The sequence below is a fragment of the Meriones unguiculatus genome, chromosome 16 (assembly GCF_030254825.1).
Source record: "Meriones unguiculatus strain TT.TT164.6M chromosome 16, Bangor_MerUng_6.1, whole genome shotgun sequence".
NCBI classification, from domain to species: Eukaryota; Metazoa; Chordata; class Mammalia; order Rodentia; family Muridae; genus Meriones; species Meriones unguiculatus.
The window spans coordinates 991237-1011476 of record NC_083363.1 but is presented as its reverse complement, the minus strand read 5'-3'; the positions used below and the strand labels follow the sequence as shown (position 1 = coordinate 1011476).

The 20240-nt window shown below is 51.1% G+C and overlaps 2 protein-coding genes and 1 long non-coding RNA gene across 4 annotated transcripts; 1 reads left to right on the top strand and 2 right to left on the bottom strand.

Moving 5' to 3' along the window:
* Nucleotides 1–440: 440 nt before the first annotated feature.
* Nucleotides 441–5032, bottom strand: LOC110557146 (RT1 class I histocompatibility antigen, AA alpha chain-like). Of its 2 annotated transcripts, none has more exons than XM_060369017.1 (8): nt 4878–5032; nt 4414–4683; nt 3935–4210; nt 1549–1824; nt 1307–1423; nt 1101–1133; nt 894–941; nt 441–754 (listed from the first exon to the last, which is right to left on the bottom strand). In XM_060369017.1, exons 1-8 carry the CDS (start codon nt 4948–4950, stop codon nt 750–752), a joined length of 1098 nt encoding a protein of 365 aa, XP_060225000.1. In that variant the 5' UTR covers nt 4951–5032; the 3' UTR covers nt 441–749. The 2 variants fall into 2 exon arrangements, with proteins under 2 accessions (XP_060225000.1, XP_060225001.1); XM_060369018.1 differs by having other exon boundaries at nt 903–941.
* A 119-nt stretch (nt 5033–5151) lies between these two features.
* LOC132648279 (uncharacterized) lies at nt 5152–8713 on the top strand. The gene is made up of 2 exons (XR_009586646.1): nt 5152–5532; nt 8265–8713. It is a non-coding gene; the product is annotated as an uncharacterized LOC132648279 (long non-coding RNA).
* Nucleotides 8119–18397, bottom strand: LOC110557147 (H-2 class I histocompatibility antigen, Q10 alpha chain-like). Its single transcript, XM_060369022.1, has 3 exons — nt 18265–18397; nt 17774–18049; nt 8119–8422 (listed from the first exon to the last, which is right to left on the bottom strand). The coding sequence occupies exons 1-3, from the start codon at nt 18380–18382 to the stop codon at nt 8256–8258; spliced, it is 561 nt and encodes a 186-aa protein (XP_060225005.1). The 5' UTR covers nt 18383–18397; the 3' UTR covers nt 8119–8255.
* Nucleotides 18398–20240: the final 1843 nt, after the last annotated feature.

The following is a 20240-nucleotide window of genomic DNA, read 5'->3' as shown; positions in this document are numbered from 1 at the left end:
AGGAACAAGGACAGGCCTAGTCCTCCATACAAACTAACACACAGAAATAAACAAAAAAGACAACATGAAGAGCCCCAGCCAGGACCATAGCCCTGGGGTTCATAATCCTGGGACAGAACAAGGCTCTGACCATCCCTGTGTCCTGTGATCACAGATCTCAGCACGTGGTTCACAGGGATGAAGGGAACAGAGCCAGGAGGTGACAGAGCTGAGGAGTGACCAGGTCACAGATGACAATGGACTGAGCTCCACCTGGACACAGCCCTGTTCACACTCAGCTCCCACAGCCTCATCCTGTCCCACCAGGTACAACAGCACAATGACACAGACTCTGGAAGGTTCTCCATCTGCCATGTATTTCTTCTATGAAACTCTAATATTCTCAATTCTTTTATTTTCCTGCCAATCAACCTGTCAGATCAAGGACTTAAACAATTAGGTTCACATTTGCATTTTTATTTTCAGTGGGGAAGTGAGAGCTGCAGCTCAGGGCAGCATGGAGCTGACAGGATGGAGATGTCCCCTCCTGCCTGGATGGACCAGGAAGGTTGGCTGTGGAAGGGAAGACAGGGCAGAGCAGGGAGAGGGGGTGGTGTGCAGGGGTGGGCTGGGCTGTCCAATTCTTCACACTGAGCCCACAGAATCACAGGGAACTTAAGATGCCATTGACTAAAGGGAACTGAGGACTCTGGATGTCACAGGAGGGACCTGAAAACATCGTTTGCCACTGTCCACTCAGGCAGCTGTCTTCATGCTAGAGAAGGAGAGTCATGAACAGTCACTATGAAAATAACATCCAATAAACAACTCCTCAGTCAAAGGAGATTCCAGGAGTCCCTGAATCTCAGTCATGTCCACTTTGCCCCTCCCCAAGTCAGATCCCAGAGTGTCACCTTTACAACCTGAGAGAGACACATCAGAGCTCTGGGTGCTATCCTTCTCTAGGGAAAAAAGAAAGAAGGAAAACAAAGAAAGATTTCATTACAAGGTACAAATACAGCACCAAGATTTTCCTAAAGGGGCTATTATGATCTGTCTGAGCTCCCATCATCTCCAGCTTGACCCCAAGGGCCTCAGGGACAGTCCTGCCCCACACTTACCTGGAGCTGGAGCATAGTCCCCTCCTTTTCCACCTGTGAGAAGAAAGGCCGTGAAAGACTAGGGAAGACCCCAGCCCTATGAAGTTTCCAGAACTGAGAGCAGACCCAGTTAGAGACACAATGAGGGTGTGGATGTGTTTCCATTAGTGAGGTAGAGCACACTTCTAAAAGTGCTGAGAGAAAACCCAGACCCTGCCCTCTCCTACCTGTGTTTCTCCTCATCATCCTCACAACAGCCACCACAGCTCCAATGATGACCACAGCTCCAAGGACAGCCAGAGCAGCAATGACTGCCATGTTGGGGCCAGTGGGCTGAGGAGGCTCTGGGAAGAGAAGGGCAGGAAGGGAAGGTGAGGCTCATGAACCCAGCTCTCAGCCTTGACCTGCTCAGGGTCTGCACAAGGCTCCAGCTCTCCTGACCCCAGCTCTGCACCCACAGCCTCCTTACCCCATCTCAGGGTGAGGGGCTCAGGCAGACCCTCATGCTGCACATGGCACGTGTAATGCTGCTCCTTCCCAGGAGGCACCACCACAGCTGCCCACTTCTGGAAGGTTCCATCCCCTGAAGGCCTGGTCTCCACCAGCTCCATGTCCTGGGTCAGGTCCTCCCCATCCCTTTGCCAGATCAGGCTGATGTCAGCAGGATAGAAGCCCAGGGCCCAGCACCTCAGGGTGATGTCACCTTGAGGTCTGGGGTGATGGGTCACATGTGCCTTTGGCAGATCTGTGCAGAAGATTTAAAAATATCCATAATTAAGGGGCTGGAGAGATGGCTCAGAGGTTAAGAGCTCTGTCTGCTTTACCAGAGGTCCTGAGTTCAATTCCCAGCAAATACACTGTGGCTCACAATCATCTACTCTGGGATCTGGTGCCCTCTTCTGGCATGAAGGTGAACATGCCGATAGAGCACTCATTCATAAAATAATGTGGTTTTTTAATCCACAATTTACAAGATAAAGTGAAATCTGTAAAGACAAAGGTAAACCAATGACAGTGAAGTATGTGTGTGTTTCAACACTTTGACTGTCATCACACTAGGGACCTGCATGTAGAGCTGGCCCCCTCAGCACAGAACTGCACATTTCCTGGGGGGACTTAGAAGCTAAGAACAATCCTCATGGTCTTCCTTATGAGATGTTCTCGAGTAAAGGACAGGTAATAAAAGAACGGAAGGAGCAGAAAATAATTAACACAGTATCTGCTTAACTTCATATCACAGTAAGCAATTAGGGGCAGGGCTACAGGAAGGGTGCCACCAACTAGTGCTGCCACCATTGAGGCACAGCCTGTGGTCATCTTGCTGACCAGCATTAAACTGGCACTTGTGAGCAGCCATCACAAAGTGTGTAGCAGAAATGTGGTCAAGCTCTGACCCTCAGGTACAGAAAATGGCTCCCAGCCCCTGCCTCTGGGGGACAAGATACAAGGTGTGTCACACAGGATCCCTGAGTGTGCTGTGGACCCCAGTGCAGCACTCACTGGAGCACAATGGGTCACAGGGTGAGGGGTCCTTCCCTGTCACTCCAGTCCTCCACTGCAGAAGACCCTGTCTCTGAGAAAGGTCAATCTCTGATTCCCTAGGGGAGCACTGTAGCTTGTTGGGGCAGAGGAGGAGCAGGAAGAGCTGGAGGCTGAATTCTGCAGGAAACAATGTTACCTTAAATGAGAAAGGCTTCTGAGAGCTGAGACTGAGTTAACTTGTCTAATTATCCAGTTTATCAGTTCCCTCCCCTACACCCGTGGAGATTGGTACAAATGATATCACCCCAGTGAGGAGGAAAAACTTACTAAGAGCAAAATACCTTGAAAAGACAAAAATACAAAAAGCAAAAAGAAAGAAAGGAAGGAAAAGGAAAGGAAAAGAAAGAAAGAAAGAGAAAGAGAGAGAAAGAAGGAAGGAAGGAAGGAAAGAAAGAAAGGAAGGAAGGAAGGAAGGAAGGAAGGAAAGGAAGGAAGGAAGGAAGAAAAAAGAAAGAAAGGAAGAAAGAAAGAAGGAAAGAAATAATGAAGGAAAAAGAAGGAAAGAAAGGAAGGAAGAAAGGAAAAGAAGAAAGAGGAAGAAAGAAAGAAAGAAAGGAAGAAGGAAGGAAGAAATGAAGAAAGGAAGAAAGAAAGAGAGAAAGAAAAGAAAGGAAGAAAGAAGGAAATAAAGAAGGAAGAAAGAAAGAGAGAGAGAAAGAAGGAAGGAAGAAATGAAGAAAGGAAAGAAGAAAGAAAGAAGAAAAAAGAAAGAAGGAAGGAAAGAAAGAAAGGAAGGAAGGAAGGAAAAAAGAAAGAAAAAAAGAAAGATTTTTTATTTATCGTCTGTCAACCTGTAAGTGCTCATATGATCATTCTAGGGACAGATAGAATTGGGGTGTGGAAGGGACTCAACCCCTCCCCCTCACACACAGGCATCTGGGAGAAGGTACTGTTTGGAAAGAACTAGAAACTGGGGGAGCCGGCCTAGGGTAGGGGAGTCCATGTCTCCCACCAGGTAAAGCAGACTTCCGGTCCTGAAGTGTAAGGCTGACACACTCAGCAGGACAGGAGTCAGTTCCACAAACAGTGGGTGTGGGCAGAGACCCCGGCCTGGGAGAGGCCATGGCTGACAGCGGGCTGCAGGCTGAAGGGGCCCCTGTTGTCATGTGGGGACCCTCTCTCCTTCCCTGGAGACAGACTGGGAACTGTCAGGGAGAGGGTGAGCCCTGGAGTCAGTGCAGTCACCGCGATGGGGGATCAGGAGACCCAGGACCCGGTTCCCTCAGAGACAGGGGCGTGACCCAGCGGAGGGTTCTCCTTCCCCAGGACTGAGCCCAGCCCGAGGGAGAGGAGGAGATGCCCGCGGCCTGCACCTGTGCGCAGCAGCGTGTCCTTCCCGAGCTCCAGGTATCTGCGGAGCGACTCCACGCACGTGCCCTCCAGGTAAGCCCTGCGTCTCTCTGCATCACCAGCCTCTTCCCACTTGCGCTTGGTGATCAGCGCCGCCGTGTCCGCCGCCGTCCACGACGTCAAGTCCTCGTTCAGGGCGATGTAATCTTTGCCGTCATAGGCGTCCTGACGGTACCCGCGGAGGAGGCGCCCGTCGGGTCCCACGTGACAGCCGTACATCTTCTGGATGGTGTGAGAGCCTGCGAGACCCCGCGGTCAGCCCCGCCCACCTTCCCCACGTGACCACCCGCGGCCCCGCCCACCCGCGGACTTTTCCGAACCGAAAGGGAAACCGGTCCCGGGTCTCGCGTCTCCTCCCGAACCTCGGACTTGGGACCCGGGACGTCTCCGGCCCCGTGTCGGGACGTGCAGGGGTCGTGACCTGTGACCCGGGGTCACTCACCGCCCTCGCTCTGGTTGTAGTAGCCGAGCAGGGTCCTCAGGTTCACTCGGTCAATCTGCTCGTTGCTCTTGGCGATCCGTGTGTTCGTCTCCCAGTACTCCGGCCCCTCCCGCTCCATCCACGCCGCGCGCGGCTCGTATCTCGGCGTCTCCGCGTCGCTGTCGAAGCGCACGAACTCCGTGTCGTCCACGTAGCCGACGGCGATGAACCGGGGCTCCCCGAGGCCGGGCCGGGACACGGCGGTGTGGAAATACCGCAGCGAGTGTGAGCCTGCGGGCGGCGCGCGGTGAGACCCCGACCTCCTCCCGGGACCCCGGCGGGTGCGCGGGCCGGGAGGGGAGCAGCGCGCGGGGCTCGGGACGCGCGTGGGGACGGCGGAGGGTCCGGGGGTCGCGGACACGCGGCTTCCCCGGGGCCGCCCCGCCCTCCCCGCAGAGCCCGTTTCCCTCCGACCCCGCACTCACCCGCGCGGGTCTGGGTCGGGGCCAGGGCGGCCGCCAGCAGCAGGAGCAGCGCGCGCGGCGCCATCGCCCCCATCTGGATCCCGGACTTCTGAGCCCCGCGGGCTGCGTGGACTTTATAACCGCTGCCCGCGGCGACGCTGATTGGCTCCCCAGGATGTCGCCACCCAATGGGGGAGAGGAGCGCCTGCGCGTCATCAGTGTCCGGGCAGAAGGACCTGACACAGGTTAGGAGCAGAAGTGAAACTGGGACATGGGGAGTCCCCACCCTGGGCTTCCCCAGCCCAGAACCCTGTGTGCGGGACAGAGCGCTGGGTGTCATGGTGTCTCCGCGTTCTCCCCCAGAAGCTGTCTGGACACCAGGACAGAAACACAGGCCAAACTCATCATCATTCTCCACCCTTCCTCTGCCTCTTCTCTTCAGAAGTCGACCCTGGAGTCTTCCAGAAGAAAAGCCTCTTCCGGGCATACAGTGGCAACAACAAGCAGTTGGGGACAGAGAGAGAAGCTGTCCTTAAGTAGAGGCGCTGGCCTGCGAGCCCCTCCCAGACCCCACAGAGACCAGGCTCTGTCCACCTGCAGACCAAGCAGCTCCGGAACCTGCTAAAAATGACGGAGACTCAGCAGCTACCCGGACAAGCTCCCGGGTTCCTCTATGGTAATCTCGATGTCCTTGGGAGCAGAGGGCCCAGGGCATCGTCAGTCTTCTCTGCCAGGCTCAGAGTGTCCAACAGACTTTCCTGTGGGCTAGGACTTGGGGGACCGGCCTGCTCTGTCTCAGCAAAGCAGGACAGTCAACTCCCCAGTGTCCTGCTTGTCCACAGTTTGGACAGGGTCCTGGCGACGGGCAAGGGAAAGGGGAGTTTTTCATCCAGTGGCTGACTGTGCCACATTCCCAGCAAGCTCCAAGTGGAGTTCTTCCACCACATCATCAGCTGTGGTGACCTTGGGGTCACTGCTAGAACCTGGGGGTCTTTGTCATCGTAAGCCTTTTCCATTAAACATTTTAAATGCCATAGTCAACAGATCTGGAAAGGTTTTGAGGACCTTTATCTAGTAAGTGTATTTAAACTAAACAAGCTTTGCTTGTTTCTAGTTACTTGTTTTAGGCTTCACTTTGAGAACATATACAGGAGGTAAATAAAGCTTATTCCTGTAATTAATTACATCAGGACTTAGCATGACAGCAGGGAGAGCTCTGCACACATTAAAGCATTTGATCATGAATACAGTGACTATTAACCAACATGTCTTAATTGTCTTCAACAGTTTACAATAAATCAGTAGCTTTCATAATATTTTATAGCTTTATCCCTGTTAAGTTCGATCCTTAAAATCTGAGTTAAAGACCTAAAGACCCTTTAGCAACAAAAGAAACCATTAATGCAGTAAACTTTAGTCTTTAGGAAACTGGTATCTTGAGCTGGGTGTGGTAGCACACACCTGTAGTCCCAGTGCTCTGGGAGGCAGAGGCAGGCAGATCACTGGGAGTTCAAGGCCAGCCTGGTCTAGGCAGTGAGTCTAGGACAGCCAAGGCTACAAAGAAGAACCCTGTCTCAAAAGAAAAAAAAAGTTAAAGAAGACTGGTATATATATATTTTTTTACAATGACTCAGTTTATCCAAATAACTAAAGCTTAGCTAGTTGGGCAAAGACAAAGAAGCTAGACAAATATTACTGTCCTGTGTGGGGCACAGCTGTCAGCTCTCAGAGGAAGAACGGAACCTGATATAGACATACATGTAGTCAAACAGCATTGTACATGAAATAAAAATACATTTTAAATGGTATATCAGGGAAGGGATTACCTATTCTGGGTACAGGGTCTCTATAGGTGAGCAGTGTCGGGCTGGAACAGGCAGGAACAGGCAGCCTCTGGTGGTAATCTTCGCACACATGGATCAATACTTCATAACCTCTCACACTTGGACTCCCAAGGAAAGCTTTACCACCCTTCATGAGCCAGGCCTACATGGATAATGGCTTTGCTGACGTACCAGGGGCCCCTTGTTCTTGGTGTCCTAAACCTGTCAAGCCCAAGTCAAAATACACTTTCAGTCAGGAACTCACTCCCTCAGGGCTGCCTCTGCTACCTACAAATCAGCAGTCAAGAAAATGCCCCAGAGGAGCCAACACTTATAAATGTCCCCAAGCAGGACCTGAAGCCAAAATTCCAGGAGGGTGAGTGAGTGCTGTGCTTTCCCGGGCCTCTTCTTAAGGAAGCAAAGTGTGTACAGGTTGACATAAAAGACAAACAAGTGAAATCCTTTATCCATTACTGTGTCTGGAATAAAAAAAAAAAAGTGCCGTGAGGCCCGGTTGTTCTGAAAAACCTTTGAAGACCCGTGAGGGTAGTGCAGCCCTTTTCCTCTTCCTGAAGAGCTCCCTCGGCACAGCACCCTCCTGACCTCTAGTCGGGATGGGTGGGTTCCAGAAAGCAGAGTACTCAGACAGGTGCACACCAGTTTCCAGAAGCAGCGAGAACTCCAAAAGGCCAATGAGGAACAATGTGCAGAGAGCGAGAGGAGAGGGCTGCTCCAGGAAAGAAGACTCTGGTCTGCAACAGAAAAATGTTGAAGTGAAAACAAAAGAGAAAAGAACAGGCAGAAAAGGCCTGGAAATGGAGATGGTGGCAGTACCAGTGACACCGCAGCCTCCTAGGAAGAGAAGAGCCCGGCCAGATCCTACCCTTGGAAATGGAGAAACAGTCCTGAGCAGAGGGGAAGTCAAAGGACAGATTCCTGAAGAGCTGAAAGCATGGCTTGTGGATGACAGGGACTTGATCCCCAGACAAGAGCAGCTTTTTATCTTCCTGCCCAGAAGATGGACTCCATTTTGGAGGATTATGCAAATTGTAAGAGATCTCCAGGAAATACAGATAGTGAGGAGCAGGCTGCTCACGAGGCTGTGGCAGGATAACAGAGTGCTTCAGCGGGATGTTGGGCACTCAGCTGCTCTACAAAGGTGAGTCACAGCATCTGAAATTCTCACCATCACCCCTACACACCCATGTCCCAGGTTCATAAAGCGCCACATTTCCTGAGGTTCCTTGTGAGAACTGGACCAACTTTGGCCTGGACACCTCCTGATGAGAAAGGCCTTGCTCTGTGACTGAGCCGTCTACATGGTTTTCTCACGAACCTGGCAAAGACTTCTCAACTCTGCTCAGTGCCGTGATTGTGAAGCAGCTCCTCCCCAGGACCACAGGAAAGCCGTGGGAGGCCTGTGCTCTCACTCAGGCTTGGAGCTCTGTAAGCAGTTTGGTTCCTAGTCCTCCTCTTGTACAAATGATGGACTCTGAAGACCGTTAGTGTGTGACAGTTGATGTTTTCCTGTTTGATTTTAGACAGAGAAAATAACAGAAGTCACTGCTCCTTTTTTTCATTTCAGTTTCTCCCCGTGTGTTCCGTGATGGACACTGGAGACATGCTGCAGAGTGTCGTGTTGCCTAGTTGACGGAGCTGCTTGTGGATGCCGGCGGCTCTGTCCTTCCACACTGCGCACTTTCATTATGTGTGTTAATGCTCCGTGACAAAATGCTCTGGTTCCTAGTGACAAAGGATCAGTGTGTGTAAGTGAACACTCATCCAGCTGTGCTCTCTCTCTTTTTTTTTTCCAGTGGTGCTGAGAGAGCCCATCTTGTGCAAATCATCCATGCTGTTCCTTAAGCATTTTATCTTTGCTCAGTTGTTAAGAACGGTGGCTCGCGTTCATGGTTTTTGTGTTTGCGTCTAACTCATGTTTTAACAGGGTAGACAATGCATGGAGTAGCTATAGTTTTATGGAAAAGTTAATCTCGAACTTGTTTTACAGATCTTCAATAAATCTTTTTCTTTAAATTTAAGAAAGGAAAGAAAGGAAGAAAGAAAGAAAGAAAGAAAGAAAGAAGAAAGAAAAAAGAAAGAAAAGGAAATAGAAAAAGAAAGAAAACCCCCAGATACACTCTCAGGCCAATCTGATGAAGACAGTCTCTCAGAGGAGGGCCTCTGGCCTCTCTTCCCAGGTTAGCATGCTGACAAAGTTAGGCCCCACAGGAAGCAAGCCAGTGCCTGTGGCTTGTCATAGGCTCTCAGCAATGTGAAGACACTTCTGGATCTTTCTTTTAAGACTTCTGATTTTATTCTATGAATATTTTGTCTGTGTGTCTGTGCACAGTGTGTGTGCAGTGCCCATGGTGGCCAGAAGAGGGCAACAGATCCCCTGAACTGGAATTCTAGATGGTTGTGAGCTGCTGGGTGGGTGCAGTGCCCATGGTGGCCAGAAGAGGGCAACAGATCCCCTGAACTGGAATTCTAGATGGTTGTGAGCTGCTGGGTGGGTGCAGTGCCCATGGTGGCCAGAAGAGGGCAACAGATCCCCTGAACTGGAATTACAGACGGTTGTGAGCTGCTGGGTGGGTGCTGGGAACTGAACTCAGGTCCTCTGCAGGAGCAGCACCTCTCTGAGCCATTGGGCCACCCTCAGCCACCTCTCTGGTTGGTTTGGGGTGGACCTGGGCTCATTAATCCTACTGCAGCCACGACCTGCATGACTGTCTCTAGAGCTGGTTGGAAGAGGCGGCAGCTGTGCTGGGGTTTGGGGAGGGCTGAGGGGTTGCAGCGGTTATAGGATTGGAATCTAGGGATCTCCTGGTCCACATCTTCCTCACGCATAGGGGCTTATGGAGACTCCACTGGGAGATAACTAGACTTAGTGACTGTCTTAGTTAGCGTTTCTATTGCTGTGGAGAAACGCCAGGACCAAAGAAACTTGGGGGAAAAGATTTTACTCAGCTTACAGTTCCACAGCACTGCTCACTACCGAAGGAAGTCAGGACAGGAAGTCAAACAGGAGAGGAACCAGGAGGCAGGAGCTCATGCAGGGGCCATGGAGGGTGCTGCTTCCTGCCTTTCTCATCCTGTTTCCACCTCCCCAATAATTTTTCCAGACAGGACTGGGTTTTATTATCTGACAGTTCTGGAACTCACTCTGTAGACCAGGTGGCTTTGAACTCACAGAGACCTGCCTGCCTCTGCCTCCCCACTGCTGGAATTACAGGCCTGCGTCACTACTTCCAGCGACCAGCCTGCTTTCTTACAGAACCCAGGACCACCAGCCCAGGGACGGCTCCATCCACAGTGGGCTGAGCCCTCCCCATCCACCACTGAGTAAGAAAACGCCCTGCAGGCTTATCTACAGCCCAGTCTTCTGGAGGCATTTTCTTGAGGTTTCCTCCTCTCAGAGGACTCTAGCTTGTATAAGGGTGACATGGAACTACCCAGCACACATGTGATTGGGCAGGAAAGGCCCCTAGTGCTAACTGACTGAGTGGGAGGCCTAGCAGGCTGGTGTAGTCTTCTGGTTTTCTCTGGGAACATCCTCCCTACCAGGATGTGGCCAGATCTGAGGATCTCAGGCAGGGGAGATGGCTGAGTGGGGAGAGCCCCTGCTGCTCTTGCAGAGGGCCCAGGATGGATGCTAGCACTCATGTCAGGTGGCTCACAGCCATCTGTAACTCCTTCCACAGGACCCTGCGCTCTCTTCTGGCCTCCATGAGATACAAGCTGTCAAAACACTTAGACACAATAAAAGTGTGAAATAGAAACAAAGAACCTAATCCACTGAGGCTTTTGGCCTTTTCTAAAGACACTTCAGCCTCAGAGAGCGTGACAGAGGGAAAGCCTCCCAAGTCCTGGACTGCTCCTCTGTGCAGACACCATCTTGTTCCTTGCCAAGCAGAGGCATGGAGAGGTGCAGGGAGGGGTGCCGAAGGTGTGGGGCTGTGCAGCAGCTGCTCCCCGGGATCCTGTGTTCTGGGCCATGGTTTTCTGTAGACATCCATTTCCCCAGATCAAGAGCAAAACCATCTGCCCTTCAGAGCCACACCTGCCCTCAGGGCCTCCCAGTCCCAAGACAAACAGCCCTTTCCAGAGGCTCAGTGTGGACAGGACTATTGTTCAGGTGTGGGGTAGTCAGCAGCTCAGAATGGCCTGACACTCCCACAAGCGTCTTGACAAGGTTATGAGGGGACACAGCTGCCCAGGCCTCCTTGAGAAGGAAATCCCTTAGATAATTAAATGCAGCATGGGAAATGGTCATTCTGGGAGCCATTGATTCAGAAAGCAGAAATCAGTATTTGAGGTAGGTCATATGAAAGCAAGGTCTGTAGAGCTGGTTCCAGGGGCCACACAGCTCATTCGGCTGCCATGGTGCACACTGTGACCTGTGAAACCACTTGGGGCTGTGACTTTCACCTCACACCTCCTGCTCCTGCCCTCCAGGGATCCCAGTGATGCTGCCAAGAACCCCAAGATAAGTGGGGAACACACCTACTCTACAGATGCAGATCCATGTGAGCTAGGAAGCTAGCTGGGCTTCACATGTGACCTTCTGAACTTCAGGTCAAAAAGGAGTGGCCTGCCCCGAAATCCGGCTCCCCCGAATTACACCAGAGCCTGGAATGGAAACCTGTTGTTCTGCCAGACCAGTTGATCTGAGGTCTCGGCTCCTCAGGCCTGCCACCGCCATGATGAAAGTGCACTTGGTGGTGCTGCTAGCTGGCTTGGAGTGGTCCTGACAATTTTATTCCTGGCCCCATCCTGGAATCCCCGCCTACTGGGGAGGGGCATTCGGGGAGGGGCATTCCCTTGTGGGTAGAGGGGTCTGGAGGAACTGGGATGTGTTAGAGGAAGTCTGTCCCATAGTGTCTGTCACAGTCCAATACACAAAAGACCCATGAATACAAGAAACAAAATAGAGAGACATGAACAAAGTAGCTGCTCCATGTCTGATAACAAAAATGAAACCAAGTGCTTTACTGCCGTTTGTCGCAGGGAAGGTGGAAAAGGCATGAGAAAGTGAGGAGCCGAGAGGTCTTGTTTCCTCTATTGAAAATTCCTCCAGAACAGAATCAGGATCCCCCTCTGGGGGAGGCACGGCATCCACCCCAAAATAGTTTCTTATAAACACAAAGAACAAACAGTAAGACAAGAGCCAACAAAGTGGTCATGTAGCCATTTTGCAGTTTAAGCCCAGACCCACGAACCTTCAGATTGCAGCTCTGGTTTCCCTGCCACGGAAGCCAAAAGCACAGAGAGGAGAGTAGACGTTGAGATTCCATGTCCACCAAAACTCTCCAATTGGCAGGTGGGCTCTCCATCAACCACCCCAGGGTCAGGGCCATCTCCCAGACTCCAACAGCTGTGACCCCCAAGTACGTCCACCTCTAGCCACATGTTGCCATTCTTACAGACATCTCAAAGCTTTCCAGAACAAATTTTCAGAATAGAAAGCAGAAGCAAACACAGACACTACACAGAGACGCTGAGACAAAGAACACTCCTGGCTGATACTGGACCCCCTAGACTGAAGTCCTGGGGTCTTGGAAAGTCTCAATCTCAGTGGAACCCCCAAATGTAGTGCAAGACTCCCAAAACACCACCAGGAGTTGAGTCTGTTGCAGAACACATAAGGGTTTATTCAATACAAGCTTGAGCCTGGGTTCCAAGCTCCCTGTGGAGACAGAGAGATGCATCCCAGAGGTCTGGGGGAACAGAGATTTTGAAGGGCAAAAGTGCAAGTGGGGAGTTTCCAAGCCTTGATGTCACATGATTGGATAGGGGGTCTATAGGGAAGTTGACCTTTAAAGTGATTGGTCCATTTTAGGCACCAAGGCCATGACAGTCCTGGCCCGGCCATCTTCAGGGTATCTGCTTGTGAGCAAAGCCTAGAATGTCCTGTTACATGCTGGTTAGGCTACTGAAAGGGAGGGGGAGTGATTAGCAAGTCTTGTGGTTTTTCTTAGTAGCAAGGCTATGTGTCCTTGGTCACTGGCTAGGGGCCATCTGGGTGGGTTTCCAGGCAATGGTATCTCCCGAGCACTCAAAGAGGAATGTGCCAAGCCTGATTTCTTTCTACAGCAGGGCGAAACTGTCTCAACCTGCCCGCTCCTTTGTCTAAACTTGTACTCAGAATCACCAGTTATGTTGCCCCTAGATTCAAACTTCAAATTTTGGACCTCTCAGCCTCACTATGTAGCTCTGGCTCTCCTAGAACCCCTCTTATAGACCAGGCTGGATCTCTTTGGAATCCACCTGCCTCTGCCTCCCAAGTGCTGAGATTTCAAGGCGTGTCTCACCACACCCAGAACAATTGAAGTTTTTAATCATTAATAAAAGCGACCAGGGGCCTGGAGAGATGGCCCAGGGGTTAAGAGCACTGGCTGCTCTTCCTGAGGACCCAGATTCAGTTCCCAGCACCCACATGGAGCTCCCAACTGTCTGCAACTCCAGTTCCAGGGCACCCGGCACCCTCACAGGCATACATGCAAGCACAACACCAATGCACAAAAACTAATAAGTAAATAAATCTGTAATAAAAAAGAACCAGAATGAGAGAAACAGTCTGGGAATATTAGCATGCCTCAAGGGAAGATGCCTCCTACCACCTTGATAGGGGTTTTTCCTGATTTCCCCCTTTCTCTTTACATGTGTGTTAAAAAGCACCATAAAGATGAACTCGGAGACTCACCCCAATAATCTCAGCACTTGGGATGCTGAAGTGGGAGGATAACCTTTGGTCTGAGATTAGCCTGGACCACATAGTGAACAGGGCCAGCCTGGGGTACAGGTGAGATCCTTTTTCAGAACTCCTTCCCCAGTAAAATTAAAGAAAGCACAGGGCTGGAGAGATGCTCAGTGGTTGAAAGCACTTGCTGCTCTCCCAGGGGACTTTGGTTTGAGTCTCAGCACCAGGAAGCCGGTTCACTCCAGTTCCAGGATCCCATTCTGGCTTCCCAGGGACACCAGACACATACAGAACGCAAAACATCCATATGAAGTAATAGAATAAATTAAAAAAGAAAGCCTAAGATGATTGTCGTGATATATAAACTCAGTTTAGCAAAGGACCATGTAACCAGCCTTCAGGAGAGCCCCACCTGGAAGGGTTCTGGGTGGCTGGGGCAGGAGTGCGGGTTCCGGGGGCTCAGCGCGCCCTCTCGTGCCCCCTCGGCTCCCGCACACCAAAGGTGAGCAGTCAGCACACCTGGACCTGCCTGAAGCCAGTTGCCACATTTTCAGAGCCACTGTGTCACCTTGTGTCAACCCTGCAGTTTGCTCGTACCCCTCAAACCATGCCACTAGGTCTGAGGGTGAGAGGAGGCCCAGAGCCCCTCTCCTCACATCGTAGCCCTGAGAGCAGCCACAGTACAGGGTCAACCAGGAGGCCCGCTAGCCCGGTACAGCGCCTGCGCACTGTGGGGCCTGTGCAGTGTGGAGCCTCTGGTTCAACTCTGACCCCATGCCTGCTTCCTCCCCAAGTGCCTGTCAGTGCTGGGGAGCAGGATGGACAGGGTGTGGCCTGCCTCAATGACCTCTGTCTCTTTATTTCTCTCTGCCTTCTGACTTGAGGACCCAGCCAGGCCAGCTTGGGACAGAGGCTCTCACAGTGTGGCCTCAGGACAGCTAGCAGGGGCATCAACAGCGCTTGTTAGAAACGCAGTGTTCACCGTGATGAGATGGCCAAGCCCTGAGCTCTTGGCTCGTGTCCTGGATGGCCTGGAACTTGTTCTGTAGACCAGGCTGGTCTCAAACTCACAGAGATCCTCCTGCCTCTGCCTCCCGACTGCTGGGATTAAAGGTGTGAGCCTTTAATCCTACCGCAAACTGGTATGATTTTTGGTTAATTTGTTTTGTTATTTTTATGTGTATGTGTGTTTTGCTTGCATGTATGTGTGTACGTGTATGGGCCCTCAGAGGGCATTGGATCCCTTGGAGCTGGAGTTACAGATGGTTGTGGGCCTCCATGTGGGTCCTGGGAACTGAGCCTGGTCCTGTGGAAGAGCAGCCAGCACTCTCCCTGACCACTGACCTCTCTAACAGCCTTGTAGAAATGCAATTTCTTTTTCTAAAAGGATATTGCCATGCCTTTCTTGTTTTGTTTTGTGGTCTAGCGGGTTTAATTGGGGGTTCTCACAGGAGTGCAAGCTCCTTACCAGTGTGTTGGTATTGTGTTCTTGTGGAATGGGAGGAAACTGTGGGCTTGGAGGTTTAGGATGGAGTAACCATTGCCCAGCACTGTGCTCTAGGTTAACTAAGTACATCCAGGTCTCTGTGTGGTCATTTGGGTATACAGCTGGTTTAGGAATAACCACTGTTTAACTAAAAGATAAATCAATAATAAATATTAATAACCCACAACACTAGTGGCTACAACCAGTACTATCTGACTAGCCGTCCTCGGGGAGGGAGACTTTCCTCCTCATCTGGCATCTTGGCAGGCCAGTGTGAAGCTGGTCTCCTGAGTTCCATGCTGCAGTGGCCATAGTGTATCCAGAGACAGTTTCACAGACCTCCATCCCTCCTTCTGTCCTGTCTGCTGCAGTGTCCTGGGTCTTGAAGGGTGTGGTCCTGGGGGTACTGCAGCACGCACACACACACACACACACACACACACACACACATACACGGGACCACAGCGGAGGGAGACTGCTGATGATGCTTCTCCCCTGGTTCCCACAGCACCTGCTAGCCCTATGAACTCAGCAGGGACACAGGTCCAGCCCATTTCCAGCTTGGTTTCTCAGCGTCCTGTGTTATTGTATAGTAATATTTATTATTGATTTATCTTTTAGTTAATCAGTGGTTATTCATAATCCAGCTGTATATCCAAATCATCACACAGAGATGAGGATGGATGTATTTAGTTATCCTAGAGCACAATGCTGGGCAATGATTACTCCATCCTAAACCTCCAAACCCACATAGCTTCCTACCATTCAGATTTCACCCATTATACTTGCTTTTAGTCATATCTTAGGTCCAGTTCATCTCTCCACATGGTTCCAAGACCTCTCCTGTGGATTCTCTCTGTTCCTCCACACCCCTCGAATCTTCTCTCTCCCCTCCAGACCAGGATGTCCCACCCTATCCTCTCCATTGCTCAGCATTAGGGCTGGTTGTTTAATTGACAATAAAGAGAACAAATGGTGGCATGTTTACACAAACCTGAGACAGATGATGTTTAGATGCTTAGATGTCCAGATTGAAACCAGATAGTGGGATAGAGAAATCAGCATTTGAATGAAAAAGGGTAAATTGTATACATTCCACAAGAACATTATACCATACCAACATTTCCCCATTTAAACCCAATAAAAGGCTCCTTTTCTTTTAATAAATATGAAAGTTATGAAAACTGTTAGGTAAGATTTACATGTGCAATGTCCAGTCCATGTGCATTTGGCAACTTAGGAGAAAGTAGTTGATTATCTATCCTATCTTGTCAAGTTTAGAGTTCTATACCTAAATTAACTTTTATCCTTATTGGCATTACCTATATGAAAATATTTTCTTAAATTCTAAACAACTTAAGCTTAATTGTGGAACTATAACTATTTGGTCTTTAACCCCACCAGAGACTTGAGAAGGAATAAAATTAGTTACTGGAATAAATAGGAAGTGCATGTTGGCAGCTTCCAAAAGATAAAAAAATTGACAGAGAGAGTTTGCTGCCTGAACAGTCTATAACTCTTCATATCACAGTAAGGAATTAGGGGCAGGGCTACAGGAAGGGTGCCACCAACTAGTGCTGCCACCATTGAGGCACAGCCCTGTGGTCATCTTGCTGACCAGCATTAACTGGCACTTGTGAGCAGCCATCACAAAGTGTGTAGCAGAAATGTGGTCAACCTCTGACCCTCAGCTAGAGAAAATTGCTCCCAGCCCCTGCCTCTGGGGGACAAGATACAAGGTGTGTCACACAGGATCCCTGAATGTGCTGTGGACCCCAGTGCAGCACTCACTGGAGCACAAAGGCTCACAGGGTGAGGGGACCTTCCCTGTCACTCCAGTCCTCCACTGCAGAAGACCCTGTCTCTGAGAAAGGTCAATCCCTGATTCCCTAGGGGAGCACTGTAGCTTGTTGGGGCAGAGGAGGAGCAGGAAGAGGTGGAGGGTGAATTCTGGCAGGAAACAGTGTTACCTTAAAGGAGAAAGGCTTCTGAGAGCTGAGACTGAGTTAACTTGTCCAATTATCCAGTTTATCAGTTCCCTCCCCCACACCTGTGGAGATTGCTACAAATGATAACACAAGGGTGGAGAAACAGTATCACCCCAGTGAGGAGGAAAAATTGACTAAGAGCAAAATACCTGAAAAGACAAACACACAAAAAGCAAAAAGAAAGAGAGGAAGGAAAAGGAAAAGGAAAACAAAGAAATTCTACTATTCAGAATTTGTCAAGGTCTACCTAAAAGTGCTCCTGTGACCATTCTAGGAACAGATAGAATTGGGGTGTGGAAGGGATGAAAAACCCAAAAACCGGGATGTGCAAGAATATGTGCAAACCGGGCTGAAGAGACAGCTCAGTGCTTAAGAGCACTGTCTGCTCTTCCAAAGGATCTGGGTTCAATTCTCAGCACACACATGACAGCTCACAACTGTCTGTAACGCCAATTCCAAGGGATCTGGTACTTTCACACTAATGCATAAAATAAAGTTACTTGAAAAATTCCAGAAATTGGGGGAACTGGCCTAGGGTAGGGGAGTCCATGTCTCCCACCAGGTAAAGCAGACTTCCGGTCCTGAAGTGTAAGGCTGACACACTCAGCAGGACAGGAGTCAGTTCCACAGACAGTGGGTGTGGACAGAGAACCCGGCCTGGGAGAGGTCATGGCTGACAGCGGGCTGCAGGCTGAAGGGGCCCCTGTTGTCATGTGGGGACCCTCTCTCCTCCCCTGGAGACAGACTGGGAACTGTCAGGGAGAGGGTGAGCCCTGGAGTCAGCGCAGTCACCGCGATGGGGATCAGGAGACCCAGGGACCCGGTTCCCTCAGAGAGAGGGGCGTGACCCAGCGGAGGGTTCTCCTTCCTCAGGACTGAGCCCAGCCCGAGGGAGAGGAGGAGATGCCCGCGGCCTGCACCTGTGCGCAGCAGCGTGTCCTTCCCGAGCTCCAGGTATCTGCGGAGCGACTCCACGCACTCGCCCTCCAGGTAAGCCCTGTGTCCCTCTGCTTCACCAGCCTCTTCCCACTTGCGCTTGGTGATCAGCGCCGCCGTGTCCGCCGCCGTCCACGACGTCAAGTCCTCGTTCAGGGCGATGTAATCTTTGCCGTCATAGGCGACCTGAAGGTACCCGCGGAGGAGGCGCCCGTCGGGTCCCACGTGACAGCCGAGCATCCTCTGGATGGTGTGAGAGCCTGCGGGACCCCGCGGTCAGCCCCGCCCACCTTCCCCACGTGATCACCATGTGGCTCCGCCCACCCGCGGACTCCTTCAAACCGAAAGGGAAACCGGTCCCAGGTAGCAGGTCTCCTCCCAAGCCTCGGACTTGGGACCCGGGATGTCTCCGCCCCCCTTCCCCCCCCGTGTCCGGACGTGCAGGGGTCGTGACCTCTGACCCGGGGTCACTCACCACCCTCGCTCTGGTTGTAGTAGCCGAGCAGGGTCCTCAGGCTCCCTCGGTAAATCTCCTGGTTGCCCTTGTCTCTCCGTGTCTGCCTCTCGCAATACTCCGGCCCCTCCCCCTCCATCCACAGCAAGCTCTGCTGATGGCCTGAGTCATCTCGTAAACTCCCTTAGTTTTCCTTTCTCTACATTTTGACATTTGCAGGGAGTTCACAACCCCAGTGAGTGTCAGTTTGTAGCTTTCTAAAATCAACTGTTCCGCATGTGTCTGTCTCAGTTTCTTTCTCCATGACAAGAAAGTATCTTGTCTCCATGACAAGATACTCTGACAAAAGCAGCACCAGAGAGAAAGTGTGTAGCTGGCTCACAGCTCCTGGGTTGGCCAGGGAGTCAGGAAGCAGCAGCAGCAGCTCACCCACCCTTCGTCCACCAGCAAGCAGAAAGCTCCAGAGGCCAGGCTTGACTAACACTCTCCCCTCTATGCTGCACGGGACAGCAGCCCATAGTTACTAAATGGCAAAAAGGGTCTTCCAGACTCATCGCCATCAAGAAGATGCCTCCCAGGCTTGCCAGGAAGCAACTTCATCATAAACTTCCCTGGGGTGAGCCTGCGTGCACTCTCCTAATAGAGTCTGGATTCTGTCACTTTGGAGATCAACACTGACAATCTCATTGAACCCTGACATGACACAACTATTTCTTTCATCCTTGAAACTCCTGCTAGGTTTTCTGAAGGTCAATTTCTGCTTTCCCTGCTGCCTAGGCACCTTGTCCCTTGCTGGGCCTGTTTCACTATCACCTCCCCTCCTACCTCTACCCGCTTTCCTGGTGAGCCTGTTAACCCACACAGGTGATAGCCAACATCCCCACAGTTCCCAATCCTAGGTCTTCTTCTTCTTCTTTTTTCTTTCTTTCTTGCTTTTTTCTTTCTTTCTTTCTTGGTCTATTCACATGTTTGTAGAAAACATCTTTCAACTGGTGAAAACAGACAAAGATAACCATGGTAGAAGCAGGTGATGCCCATGCTTTGCAATAGTGGAATTTTTCCTCATTTACAGGGAAGAACTAGGAGCCAGAGATCACCTGGTAAGCAGGAACCCCTGAGCCTCCAGGAGGAGGATCCATGCCAAGGGCACAGCAGCCCTCACAATGACCAGGGAGACTAAATCACCCCACAGGGCACACAGCACGAAGGGACAACAGCACCAGAGGCTGCAGACTGCTGGGGCCACCGCAACCCTGCAGTGGGTGGTCAGACAGGGTGAGGCCACTTGAAGTAAGACTCTTAGGGATCAGAGGCCCCAGTTTCCAACCCCAGGCCATATGTGGATCCACCTGCCTCTGCCTCCCAAGGGCCCGGATTTGAACTCCCAAGGGTGGCTCCAGAGAAGCTCCGAGGCCTGTCAAGTCATCAGAAGACTCGTCTGAGGTCCGGCTGGAACTGCGAAGGTCCGGGACCTAGAAGACCCGAAGCCAGAGGCAAAAGTGTCCGAGCCTGTACCTGTAGCCAGGTTGCATTCCCCATAGGATGTATAATGTGCTATGCAATTCTTAGATATCTATGTAATTAGTGTGGCTAAAGCAGCATTCAAAAATCATTCTGGCGTTGGCTTTTATCAATACCTTGCCGCCCTTTGTGGCGTCTCGTTTAAAGTCCTCCGGCATAATTAAGCACTCATGACAGACTTTTTTAAAATTTATTTATTTATTATGTATCCAATATTCTGGATGTATGTGTGCCTGCACACCAGAAGAGGGCGCCAGATCTCATTGTAAATGGTTATGAGATACCATGTGGTTGCTGGGAATTGAACTCAGGACCTCTGGAAGAGCAGTGTTCTTAACCTCTGAGCCATCTCTCCAGCCCGTGACAGACATCTTAAGCAGCTGGCAGTTCTGCTCTTTGGGAGGTGAACTGTCTGAGGAGGTAAAAGGCTGGAGGGGAGGTGATGGGCAGCGGAGTGGAGGGGAGGAGGGAGAGAC

Bases quoted from the DNA above. Each gene is read 5' to 3' on its own strand.
- LOC110557146 (XM_060369017.1), bottom strand. From the start codon at position 4,950: ATGGGGGCGATGGCGCCGCGCGCGCTGCTCCTGCTGCTGGCGGCCGCC. The intron at 4,211-4,413 runs GTGAGTGACCCC...GGGGTCTCGCAG, and splicing joins CTACAACCAGAGCGAGGGCG to GCTCTCACACCATCCAGAAG. The intron at 942-1,100 runs GTAAGTGTGGGG...TTTTTTCCCTAG, and splicing joins GGACTATGCTCCAGCTCCAG to AGAAGGATAGCACCCAGAGC.
- LOC110557147 (XM_060369022.1), bottom strand. From the start codon at position 18,382: ATGGAGGGGGAGGGGCCGGAGTATTGCGAGAGGCAGACACGGAGAGAC. The intron at 18,050-18,264 runs GTGAGTGACCCC...GGGGTCCCGCAG, and splicing joins CTACAACCAGAGCGAGGGTG to GCTCTCACACCATCCAGAGG. The intron at 8,423-17,773 runs GTGCAGGCCGCG...CTTTGTCACTAG, and splicing joins GGACACGCTGCTGCGCACAG to GAACCAGAGCATTTTGTCAC.